Source organism: Oncorhynchus kisutch, linkage group LG14 (genome assembly GCF_002021735.2).
Source record: "Oncorhynchus kisutch isolate 150728-3 linkage group LG14, Okis_V2, whole genome shotgun sequence".
NCBI classification, from domain to species: domain Eukaryota; kingdom Metazoa; phylum Chordata; class Actinopteri; order Salmoniformes; family Salmonidae; genus Oncorhynchus; species Oncorhynchus kisutch.
Window position 1 is genome coordinate 6,577,411 of NC_034187.2, and position 12,834 is coordinate 6,590,244.

General features: G+C 43.6%; 1 protein-coding gene across 3 annotated transcripts in view; it reads left to right on the top strand.

Moving 5' to 3' along the window:
- Positions 1-12,834, top strand: part of ect2l (epithelial cell transforming 2 like) — a 30,849-nt gene that overhangs the window by 17,524 nt on the left and 491 nt on the right. The window contains exons 12-20 of one of the 3 annotated variants that reach the window (XM_031787727.1): positions 73-261; positions 347-534; positions 742-796; positions 1,334-1,407; positions 2,129-2,285; positions 3,783-3,848; positions 8,168-8,256; positions 8,339-8,511; positions 11,690-12,733. In XM_031787727.1, coding sequence (XP_031643587.1) covers positions 73-261; positions 347-534; positions 742-796; positions 1,334-1,407; positions 2,129-2,285; positions 3,783-3,848; positions 8,168-8,256; positions 8,339-8,511; positions 11,690-11,820 — 1,122 coding nt within the window. In that variant the 3' untranslated portion in view covers positions 11,821-12,733. Of the gene's footprint in view, positions 1-72; positions 262-346; positions 535-648; positions 797-1,333; positions 1,408-2,128; positions 2,286-3,782; positions 3,849-8,167; positions 8,257-8,338; positions 8,512-11,689; positions 12,734-12,834 lie in introns of those variants that run through there. The other 2 variants (XM_031787725.1, XM_031787726.1) reach the window with 2 other exon arrangements.

Genomic DNA, 12,834 nt, shown 5'->3' on the forward strand with positions numbered 1-12,834 from the left:
TTTTTAAAATTCTTCTTTGACCTATCCTCTCTCTCTCTCTTTCTTTCTCTCTCTCCTCTCTCTCTGCCTCAGACCAGACCTCTGGAGTTCCTCTCTCTCTTCCTGAGACGATGGGGGGAGAAAAGGAAAGATATAAACGGAGGAGTGGAGGAAGGAGAGGAGAGAAGAGGAGAGGAGACAGAAGGAGGAGAGAGGAGCTCTGTGTTTCTGACAGAGAGGGGTCCACACAGACTCCTCAGTCCTATCCCAGAGATACAACAGGTGTGTGTGTGTGTTCCTTAATCTTTGACTTTATACTTCAGATCTGTCTGTCTGTCTGTCTGTCTCTCTCTCTCTCTCTGTCTAGGAGTGGCGTGGTGTAGTGGTGAGGGAGCTGTATATCAGTGAGTGTGTTTATGTGAGGAGGCTGGAGTCAGTGGTGAAGGTCTACCATGATCCCCTGCTGTCAGCTCTTCAGTCTAACAGAGCCATCCTCAGCTCCGCCCACATCAACATGGTCCTCACACCTGTAGCACACATACTGGACATCAACAGGTACACGGACGTACATACACACACACACACACTGAACATCAACAGGTACACACACACACTCCCTTTCTTTTGACACTATTGTATTCAGTCTCACTGTGTGTGTGTGTGTGTCAGGTTGTTTCTATCAGAACTGGGGTCTAGATTGCAGCAGTGGGAGGCTGATCAGTGTGTAGCTGATGTGTGTGTGAAATTCTGCTCCAAACTCAGAGTGTACACCAACTACCTCAACAACTACCCTACTGCCCTACTCATCATAGACAAGGGAAGTACAATGTACAATATCTCTCTCTTTTTTTTGTGTGCTCTAGGGCAACAGTGTCTAGATGGAATTTGTATTTGTGGTCCTGGTGACTGGACCATTTTTGGAACACCATTATTTTGGTCTTACTGAGATTTACTGTCAGGGCCCAGGTCTGACAGAATCTGTGCATAAGATCTAGGTGCTGCTGTAGGCCCTCCTTGGTTGGTGACAGAAGCACCAGATCATCAGCAAACAGCAGACATTTGACTCTGTCTCTCTCTCTCTGTCTCTAATCTCTCTCTGTCTCTAATCTCTCTCTGTCTCTATCTCTCTCTGTCTCTCTCTCTCTCTGTCTCTCTCTCTACCTCTCTGTCTCTAATCTCTCTCTGTCTCTATCTCTCTCTGTCTCTCTGTCTCTCTCTGTGTCTCTCTATGACTCTGTGTCTCTCTGTCTCTCTCTCTCTTCTCTAACTCTCTCCTCTAACTCTCTCTGTCTCATTCTCACTCCCCTTCACACATAGGTGTTTGTGTATTGTATGTGTGTGTTTTGTGTTGCAGTGCAGAGAGATGAACCCTGCTTTCCGAGCTTTCCTAAAGAGACAAGACAGAACCCTGGAGACACACATGCTGAGGTATGTTAGTGTGGGACTGGGTTGTTAGTCTGGGACTCTAAAGCTCTGGGTTGTTAGTGTGGGACTCTAAAGCTCTGGGTTGTTAGTATGGGACACTAGAGCTCTGGGTTGTTAGTCTGGGACTCTGAAGCTCTGGGTTGTTAGTGTGGGACTCTAAAGCTCTGGGTTGTTAGTGGGGGACTCTAAAGCTCTGGGTTGTTAGTGTGGGACTCTAAAGCTCTGGGTTGTTAGTGGGGGACTCTAAAGCTCTGGGTTGTTAGTGTGGGACTCTAAAGCTCTGGGTTGTTAGTGGGGGACTCTAAAGCTCTGGGTTGTTAGTGGGGGACTCTAAAGCTGTGGGTTGTTAGTGTGGGACTCTAAAGCTCTGGGTTGTTAGTCTGGGACTCTAGAGCTCTGGGTTGTTAGTCTGGGACTCTAGAGCTCTGGGTTGTTAGTGGGGGACTCTAGAGCTCTGGGGACTCTAAAGCTCTGGGTTGTTAGTGTGGGACTCTAGAGCTCTGGGTTGTTAGTCTGGGACTCTAGAGCTCTGGGTTGTTAGTGTGGGACTCTAAAGCTCTGGGTTGTTAGTCTGGGACTCTAGAGCTCTGGGTTGTTAGTGTGGGACTCTAGAGCTCTGGGGACTCTAAAGCTCTGGGTTGTTAGTGTGGGACTCTAAAGCTCTGGGTTGTTAGTGGGGGACTCTAGAGCTCTGGGTTGTGTGTGTGCGTGTGTGTTGGTGTAGTCTGCAGGAGCTGTTGCTGTGTCCAGTGTGGCGTATGGAGGAGTATGTAACTCTGCTGCAGGCGCTGTCTCTACACACAGTCTCTCAACACTCCGATCACACACAGCTGTCTGGCGTATTGGACAAACTCACCCACTACAGGGACTTCATACACAAGGTAGAACACAAGCATAAGCATCTACAGGTTTGATGTCTTCATTATTGTGGTTTTACAGACGTGTTTAATACGTTTTATGTAAACTTTTTATTAAAATATTTATGAAATGCATGTTGTTATATTTAGTAGCATCTATTTGTTCTCCCTCGACTCCAACCCCTTTTGATGTGTGGAACGGATGTGGGTGGGGATAGGTCTACATAAGGGTACTAATTTTAAAAAACTCCCGAAAGCTCTGACTAAGGGCGTGAGGCCGATACCTAAAGCTCTGACTAAGGACGTGAGGCCGATACCTAAAGCTCTGACTAAGGACGTGAGGCCGATACCTAAAGCTCTGACTAAGGACGTGAGGCCGATACCTAAAGCTCTGACTAAGGACGTGAGGCCGATACCTAAAGCTCTGACTAAGGGCGTGAGGCCGACATGTAAAGCTCTGACTAAGGACGTGAGGCTGACATGTAAAGCTCTGAAGAAGGCTGTGTGGCCGATACGTAAAGCTCTGAAGAAGGCTGTGAGGTCGATACCTAAAGCTCTGACGAAGGCCATGAGGCCGATACGTAATGCTCTGACGAAGGCCATGAGGCCGATACGTAAAGCTCTGACGAAGGCCATGAGGCCGATACGTAAAGCTCTGACGAAGGCCATGAGGCCGATACATAAAGCTCTGATGAAGGCCATGAGGCCGATACGTAATGCTCTGACGAAGGCCATGAGGCCGATACGTAAAGCTCTGACGAAGGCCATGAGGCCGATACGTAAAGCTCTGACGAAGGCCATGAGACCGATACGTAAAGCTCTGACGAAGGCCATGAGAACGATACGTAAAGCTCTGACGAAGGCCATGAGGCCGATACGTAAAGCTCTGACGAAGGCCATGAGACCGATATGTAAAGCTCTGACGAAGGCCATGAGGCCGATACGTAAAGTTCTGCCGACCATCATTTTCCGTACCAGTCAAAAGTTTGGACACGCCTACTCATTCCAAGATTTTAGTGAAGACATCGCAACTATGAAATCACACATATGGAATCAGTTAAGAACAAATTCCTATTTAAAAGGACAGTAACAGAAAAAATGGCTGAGAATTAGATAACGTGCCACAGAATGCTGCAGCAGCACGAAAGGTGAGCCGCAGTATAACACAACCCTTTATAGGAGGAACCACTGACACAGACACACCACTCCTGACCAAACCCTCCAGTCTGAATTATATTATTAACTTCTCTCTCTGTCTCTCTGTCTCTCTTTTTCTGTCTCTGTCTCTCTCCCTCTCTGTCTCTCTCTCTCTCTCTGTCTTTCTCTCGCTGTCTTTCTCTCTCTCTCTGTCTTTCTCTCTCTCTCTCTCTGTCTTTCTCTCTCTCTCTCTCTCTGTCTTTCTCGCTCTCTCTCTGTCTTTCTCTCTCTCTCTCTGTCTTTCTCTCTCTCTCTCTCTCTCTCTCTGTCTTTCTCTCTCGGTCTTTCTCTCTCTCTCTCTCTGTCTTTTTCTCTTTTTCTCAGCTGAAGAGGAACTCAGAGAAAGCCACAAGGATGCAGGAGACCCAGCGACAGATCCGGGGCTGTCCAGTAAGAACAAAGATAGAACAATGTGGCAGATATGTCACCTGATGCATAAATGTGAGACATCCGGTTGGCGTTTCCACTCACTACCAAATATGGTGGTGAGAGGAAGCCCAGTGGCCGGCAGTGGGAGAAGATGTAACCAGATGCATTTTGGCCGACACTGCAAATTTTCTCATCAATTAAACATTTGATCTCAATACAGTTTTCTGTTCCCAAAACTAGAATCTGTTACGAACAGTGGATTAAGTGGACTTAGTTGTTTTTTGATTTTATCCTTTGCAAAAGTTATAAAAAATCGTGTTGTTTAGAAGGAGTGGAAAGGCAAATTAAGTTATTGCACATGCGCACTTCCCAGAGTAGGTTTATGCAGATGTATACTAGTACGCGCCAATAGGTAGCTTGGCTCTGCCCACGTCCTTGCTTGTTTTACCCACTATGACTCATTTGTTCCCATTGGAAACGACAAGCTGTGATCTGTCTTGGTTTAGTTATAAAAATCTTTGTTAAGACTCTAACACTCGTCCCTCTTACAACCATACTTGTCCTAATAAACTGTACTGAAGAAAAATATAAGCACAACATGTAAAGTGTTGGTCCCATGTTTCATGAGCTGAAATAAAAGATCACAGAAATGTTCCATCAGCACAAAACGTTTATTTCTCTCAAATTTTCTGAACATATTTGTTTACATCCCTGTTAGTGAGCATTTCTCCTTTTCCAAGATAATCCATCCACCTGACAGGTGTGTTATATCAAGAAGCTGATTAAACAGCATGATCATTACACAGGTGCACCTTGTGCTGGGGGGAAATAAAAGGCCACTCTAAAATGTGCAGGTTTGTCACACAACACAATGCCACAGATGTCTCAAGTTTTGAGGGAGCGTGGAATTGGCATGCTGACTGCGGGAATGTCCACCAGAGCTGTTGCCAGAGAATTGATTGTTCATTTCTCAACCATAAACCAATTTCGATTTTAGTGAATTTGGCATTCAACTGGCCTCACAACGACAGTGTAACCACACAATTCTGAGACATCCACATCCGGCTTTCTTCACCTGCGGGATCATCTGGTAAAACTGTGGGTTTGCACAACCGAAGAATTTCTGCTGTCAGAAATCATCTCAGGGAAGCTCAAGGATCTGTACACAATTCCTGGAAGCTGAAAAATGTCCCAGTTCTTCCATGGCCTGCATAGTCACCAGACATGTCACCCAATGAGGGAGTTTGGGATGCTCTGGATCGACGTGTACGACAGCGTGTTCCAGTTCCTGCCAATATCCAGCAACTTCACACAGTCATTGAAGAGGAGTGAGACAACATTCCACAGGCCACAATCAACAGCCTGATCAACTCTATGAGAAGGAGATGTGGATCATTAGATTCTTTAAAAAATATAAGCTGGGAATTGTTTGAAATTTGGGCAGCCTGAAGGGCAAAAATACCAAATAGATAATTATTAAGTTGTGACTGTTGACTGTCAGTGAAAAGTAGAGACTTCCAGCCAGGCATATCGTAATAGTTCAAAATACAATCGCGGAAAAACAAAATCAAATGGCTCCTGCTGTAAAGAGAAGACAATTAAAATACTCAGAGCTGTCTTTTAGTTTGCCAAAATTCGCCAAAATTCTCATCTTAAACTGAACTGTTCTCTTAATTATCTTAAAGCATCGGCCAATTTTCCCAAAGAAAGAAGAAGAATCTAATTTTAATATAAAATAAAAAAATCGATGTAAATGTTATTTTTCACTTCGCTTCGTAAACAACAGGTGAAGACTAACAGTCTCCGGGGAGCCTATTCACTCTTTATCGTTGCCGTGTCATTGTTGAAAGTTTATTTTTGAACAATAATTTCCTCCCTTCTGGTTAGATCATATTGTATTTGTGTCTCTCCATCTGGTAGGCATTTTATATACGGCTCAGACAACGTTGTTTATATTGTCTGTCAGTGTCAGCGGAGTTTTCATTTTGGTCGTATTAAAAAAAAAAGATTATACTAATGTCTCTGCATATAGGTAGAATCGCATGAAATGTGTTGCTAAAAAGACCAACATTTTCCCTTGCGAAGAAAGGAGAAGAAACGTATCTGATTATAAAATAAAACATCGATGTAAAATGTTATTTGTTAACTTTGTTAACAACAGGTGAAGACTAACAGTGAAGTGTTTATGGGTCCTTTTCCAACGAGTTAAAATTATCAAATAAAAAATGGAAATAGTGTCGGAATAAATACACTATGAATAATGAATAACGAGTAAAAATATAACATGTTATATACCCCTTGAACTTTGCGACCTTTTGCCACATTTCAGGCTTCAAACATAAAGATATAAAACTGTATTTTTTTGTGAAGAATCAACAACAGGTGGGACACAATCATGAAGTGGAACGACATTTATTGGATATTTCAAACTTTTTTAACAAATCAAAAACAGAAAAATTGGGCGTGCAAAATTATTCAGCCCCCTTAAGTTAATACTTTGTAGCGCCACCTTTTGCTGCGATTACAGCTGTAAGTCGCTTGGGGTATGTCTCTATCAGTTTTGCACACCGAGAGACTGACATTTCTTCCCATTCCTCCTTGCAAAACAGCTTGAGCTCAGTGAGGTTGGATGGAGAGCATTTGTGAACAGCAGTTTTCAGTTCTTTCCACAGATTCTCGATTGGATTCAGGTCTGGACTTTGACTTGGCCATTCTAACACCTGGATATGTTTATTTTTGAACCATTCCATTGTAGATTTTGCTTTATGTTTTGGATCATTGTCTTGTTGGAAGACAAATCTCCGTCCCAGTCTCAGGTCTTTTGCAGAGTCCATCAGGTTTTCTTCCAGAATGGTCCTGTATTTGGCTCCATCCATCTTCCCATCAATTTTAACCATCTTCCCTGTCCCTGCTGAAGAAAATCAGGCCCAAACCATGATGCTGCCACCACCATGTTTGACATTGGGGATGGTGTGTTCAGGGTGATTAGCTGTGTTGCTGAAAGTTTAGAGGGACGGCCAGGTCTTGGTAGATTTGCAGTGGTCTGATACTCCTTCCATTTCAATATTATCGCTTGCACAGTGCTCCTTGGGATGTTTAAAGCTTGGGAAATCTTTTTGTATCCAAATCCGGCTTTAAACTTCTTCACAACAGTATCTCGGACCTGCCTGGTGTGTTCCTTGTTCTTCATGATGCTCTCTGCGCTTTTAACGGACCTCTGAGACTATCACAGTGCAGGTGCATTTATACGGAGACTTGATTACACACAGGTGGAATGTATTTATCATCATTAGTCATTTAGGTCAACATTAGATCATTCAGAGATCCTCACTGAACTTCTGGAGAGAGTTTGCTGCACTGAAAGTAAAGGGGCTGAATAATTTTGCACGCCCAATTTTTCAGTTTTTGATTTGTTAAAAAAGTTTGAAATATCCAATAAATGTCGTTCCACTTCATGATTGTGTCCCACTTGTTGTTGATTCTTCACAAAAAAATACAGTTTTATATCTTTATGTTTGAAGCCTGAAATGTGGCAAAAGGTCGCAAAGTTCAAGGGGGCCGAATACTTTCGCAAGGCACTGTATACAGGCCTATAGCCTAAGGCATAGTGCTCAGGTCTTTTTCGCAAACAGTGATTGAGTTAGATATAAGCAATAAGGCACGATGGGGTGTGGTATATGGCCAATATACCACGGCTCAGGGCTGTTCTTATGCACGACACAACACGGAGTGCCCGTATACAGCCCTTAGCCGTGGTATTTTGGTCATATACCACAAACCCCCTGAGGTGCCTTATTGTTATTATAAACTGGTTACCAACGTAATTAGAGCAGTACAATTTTTTTGGGGTCATACTGGTGGTATACGGTCTGTCAGCCAATCAGCATTCAGGGCTCACCCAGTTTATAATTTTAGCCTAAATTATGGCTATACAATCTACACATCACATTAAGTCTGCAAATGCGATGATGGTGCGTTTTTATGGTGAATTTTATTTATTTTTTTAATCCCCCAAATGTGAAACTCAAGCAAAGCCTATGATAGAAAATAATCTGCATGTATGTAATTATAGACAAGTTGACTAACAAATAGCCTCCCAAAATGTTGAAAATTCTAAGCAGAAACATAGGACTATCTCAGAAGGCTTGTCCAAAAATCACTCCGCCATGTCTGACTGCACAGCACAGTTTCTATATTAGCGGGTTAGGGTGAGATTTTCACTTTATCATATATAGGGGGTCCCGAGGGGGCGCATTTTGGGAATCCACTGTCTCAGTAAACCATAATGTTGGGATTTGATCATGTTTTGTGTGTGTGTGTGTGTGTGTGTGTGTGTGTAGAACTTGTGTGAGGGGGGCAGACAGCTAATCACCACTCAGGACGCGGCTCTGCTTAGATGCCCCAGTGATGACATCACAGCCTCACTCAGGTAAGACCTCTCAATAGCGTTTGATGTGAATATGCCTGTATTCTCATCTGTGTGTGACACTAACAGTGTTTGCTTGTGACAGGATGTATGAACACGTTTCTGACGTGGGTCTGTTCTTGTTCAACGACGCAATGGTTCTGACCGAGAGGAATGTGTGTCACCGACCCTTCACACACACACACTGCGACACACACACCTTCCTGGCCTCTGTCGCCCTGCACAGCCTCACCCTCAGAGAGATCACAGACACGCGCTGTGAGTACACACACACACACACACACACACAAATACAGTACCAGTCAAAAGTTTGGACACACAAACTCATTCAAGGGTTTTTCTTGATTTGTTTATTTTTGACTATTTTCTGCATTGTAGAATAATAGTGAAGACATCAATACTATGAATGCCAAGAGTGCAAAGCTGTTGAGGCAAAGGGTGGCTACTTTGAAGAATCTCAAATATAAAATATATTTTGATTTGTTTAACACTTTTTTTGGTTACTACATGATTCCATATGTGTCATTTCATAGTTTTGATGTCTTCACTATTATTCTACAATGTAAAAATAAAGAAAATAAAGAAAATACAATGTAGAAAATAGTAAAAATAAAGAAAAACCTTTAATGAGTAGATGTGTCCAAACTTTTGACTGGTACTATACATCCATCCATACATACATACATACATACATACATACACACACACATACATACATCCATACATACATACACACATACATACATACACACATACATACATACACACATACATACATACATACATACTTTTCCTTGCCACTGTATGTATGTATGTATGTATGTATGTATGTATGTATGTATGTATGTATGTATGTATGTATGTATGTGAGCCCTTTGGAATGACCTGAATTTCTGCATAAATTGGTCATAAAATTTGATCTGATCTTCATCTAGGTCACAACAATAGAGAAACACAGTCTGCACAGTCTCTTTATTGAACCACCGTGTAAACATTCACAGTGCAGGGTGGGAAAAGTATGTGAACCCCTGGATTTAATAACTGGTTGACCCTCCTTTGGCAGCAATAACCTCAACCAAACGTTTCCTGTAGTTGCAGATCAGACCTGCACAACGGTCAGGAGGAATTTTGGACCAGTTATATTTACAAAACTGTTTCAGTTCAGCAATATTCTTAGGATGTCTGGTGTGACCTGCTATCGAGGTCATGCCACAGCATTTTAAATCAGGTTGAGGTCAGGACTCTGACTGGGCCACACCAGAAGGCGTATTTTCTTCTGTTGAAGCCATTCTGTTGGATGGTTTACTTCTGTGTTTTGGGTCGTTGTCCTGTTGCATCAACCAACTTCTGTTGAGATTCAATTAGCGGACAGACAGCCTTACATTCTCCTGCAAAATGTCTTGATAAACGTAGGAATTAATTGTTCCGTCAATGATAGCAAGCTGTCCAGGCCCTGAGGCAGCAAAGCAGCTCCAAACCATGATGCTCCCTCCACCAGACTTTACAGTTGGGATGAGGTTTTGATTGTGCCTTTTTTCCCACACTGTATTGTGTTTTCCTTCTAAAAAATGTAACTGTAGTTTCGTCCACAGAATATTTTTCCAGTAGCGCTGTGGAACATCCAGGTGCTCTTTTGCAAACTTCAGATGTGCAGAAATGGGTTTTTTTGGACAGCAGTGGCTTCTTCCATCATGTCCTCCCATGAACACCATTCTTGTTTAGTGTTTTACGTATCGTAGACTCATCAACAGAGATGTTAGCATGTTCCAGAGATTTCTGTAAGTCTTTAGTTGACACTCTAGGATTCTTCTTAACATCATTGAGCATTCTGCTCTGTGCTCTTGCAGTCATCGGCCACTCCTAGGGGGAGTAGCAACAGTGCTGAACTTTCTCCAATTTATAGACAATTTGTCTTACCGTGGACTGATGAACATCAAGGCTTTTAGAGATACTTTTGTAACCCTTTCCTGCTTTATGCAAGTCAACAATTCTTAATCGTAGGTCTTCTGAGATCTCTTTTTGTTTGAGGTTCACATCAGGCAATGCTTCTTGTGAATAGCAAACTCAGACTGTGTGATTGTTTTTTATAGGGCAAGGCAGCTCTAACCAACATCTCCAATCTCGTCTCATTGATTGGACAACAGGTTAGCTGACTCCTTACTCCAGGTTAGCTGACTCCTGACTCCAGGTTAGCTGACTCCTGACTCCAGGTTAGCTGACTCCTGACTCCAGGTTAGCTGACTCCTGACTCCAGGTTAGCTGACTCCTGACTCCAGGTTAGCTGACTCCTGACTCCAGGTTAGCTGACTCCTGACTCCAGGTTAGCTAACTCCTTACTCCAGGTTAGCTGACTCCTGACTCCAGGTTAGCTGACTCCTGACTCCAGGTTAGCTGACTCCTGACTCCAGGTTAGCTGACTCCTGACTCCAGGTTAGCTGACTCCTGACTCCAGGTTAGCTGACTCCTGACTCCAGGTTAGCTGACTCCTGACTCCAGGTTAGCTGACTCCTGACTCCAGGTTAGTTGACTCCTGACTCCAGGTTAGCTGACTCCTGACTCCAGGTCAGTTGACTCCTGATTCCAGGTTAGCTGACTCCTTACTCTAGGTTAGCTGACTCCTGACTCCAGGTTAGCTGACTCCTGACTCCAGGTTAGCTGACTCCTGACACCAGGTTAGCTGACTCCTTACTCCAGGTTAGCTGACTCCTGACTCCAGGTTAGCTGACTCCTGACTCCAGGTTAGCTGATTCCTGACTCCAGGTTAGCTGACTCCTGACTCCAGGTTAGCTGACTCCTGACTCCAGGTTAGCTGACTCCTGACTCCAGGTTAGTTGACTCCTGACTCCAGGTCAGTTGACTCCTGACTCCAGGTTAGTTGACTCCTGACTCCAATTGGCTTTTGGAAAAGTCATTAGCCGAGGGGGGTTCACATACTTTTTCCAACCTACACTGTGAATGTTTAAATTATGTATTCCATATAGACAAGAAAAATACAATCATTTGTGTGTCATTAGTTTTAAGCAGACTGTTTGTCTGTTGTTGTGACTAAGCTGAAGATCAGATCAGATTTTATTACTAATTTATGCAGAAATTCAGGTAATTCCAAAGGGTTCTATCCACTGTTCATACAGACGTGCTCACAATGAATGCATTAGATTCATTTATCTTCCACTTCATTCCTCCCTTTATTCATACTCCCTCTCCCTCCCTCATCCCTCTCTCTCCTCACTTCGTCTCTCCTCCCTTCCCTTGATCCACCCTCTCTCTCCCCTCCTCCCTCTATCTCTCTCTCTCCACTCCTCCCCCTCTCCACCCTCCCTTTCTCCCCTTTCTCCCCCCTCTCTCTCTCCCTCCCTCTCTCTCCCCCTTCATCTCTATCCCTCTCTCTCCCCTCTCTATCCCTCCCTCTCTCCCCCCTCCCCCTGTCTCCCTGTAGATGTGTGTCATGGGTTTGTCCTGGAGGGTCCTAGTCGTGTGTGGGTTTGTGCTATAGAGAGAGAGGAGGACAAGGAGAGGTTCCTTTGCACCCTGCGTTCAGCCATACACACTGCCATCACAGAAAGTTAGGGTAGAGAACACCACCATAGACGAGGGAAGTAGTCTCTCTCTCTCTCTCTCTCTCTCTCTCTCTCTCTCTCTCTCTCACTCACTCACTCACTCACTCACTCACTCACTCGCACGCACACACACAACAGTTTAGCCAGATCACACTTGAAAAAGAGGGTTTTGACCTCATTGGGACTTCCTGGTTTGATACAATCCGTCATTTTTCAATCAACCACTAGGTGGCAGGAAAGAGGATTTCTGCAACCAGATAGTATGAGTCTCCATAGATGGCCAAGCTCCAAGGTTAAATTTGACTGAATCGAAAAATATATAAAACATGTTCTTGATATAAGGTTAGCAGTGTGTTTAGGTTTAAGGTTAAAATCACATTTTAAGAACATATTGTAGAACTACACAGGGTTTCTGACTAGACAGAGTTCTAAAATATAGGGATGACCTGAGAGTAACTTGGCCAGATAGTGACGACCTGAGAGTACTACCTTGGCCAGATAGTGACGATCTGAGAGTACCTTGGCCAGATAGTGACGACCTGAGAGTACTACCTTGGCCAAATAGTGACTTCCTGAGAGTAACTTGGCCAGATAGTGACTTGCTAAGAGTAACTTGGCCAGATAGTGACGACCTGAGAGTACTCCCATGGCAAGATAGGGACGATCTGAGAGTACTCCCATGGCAAGATAGGGACGATCTGAGAGTACTCCCATGGCCAGATAGTGACGATCTGAGAGTACTACCTTGGCCAGATAGTGACGATCTGAGAGTACTACCTTGGCCAGATAGTGACGATCTGAGAGTACTCCCATGGCCAGATAGTGACGATCTGAGAGTAGTCCCTAACTGTCCTCCTGTATTCTATGTATGCTTCATACTTCTTCTGTATCACTAGTTAACATTAAACATGTCATAACCTGTCTGCCTTGTTCATTTCTTTTGTGATGATATTGTATGTGACCAGTTATGTCCCATTAAAGAGTGTTTTTATTCTCTGGGGACATATATACAGTAAATATATAA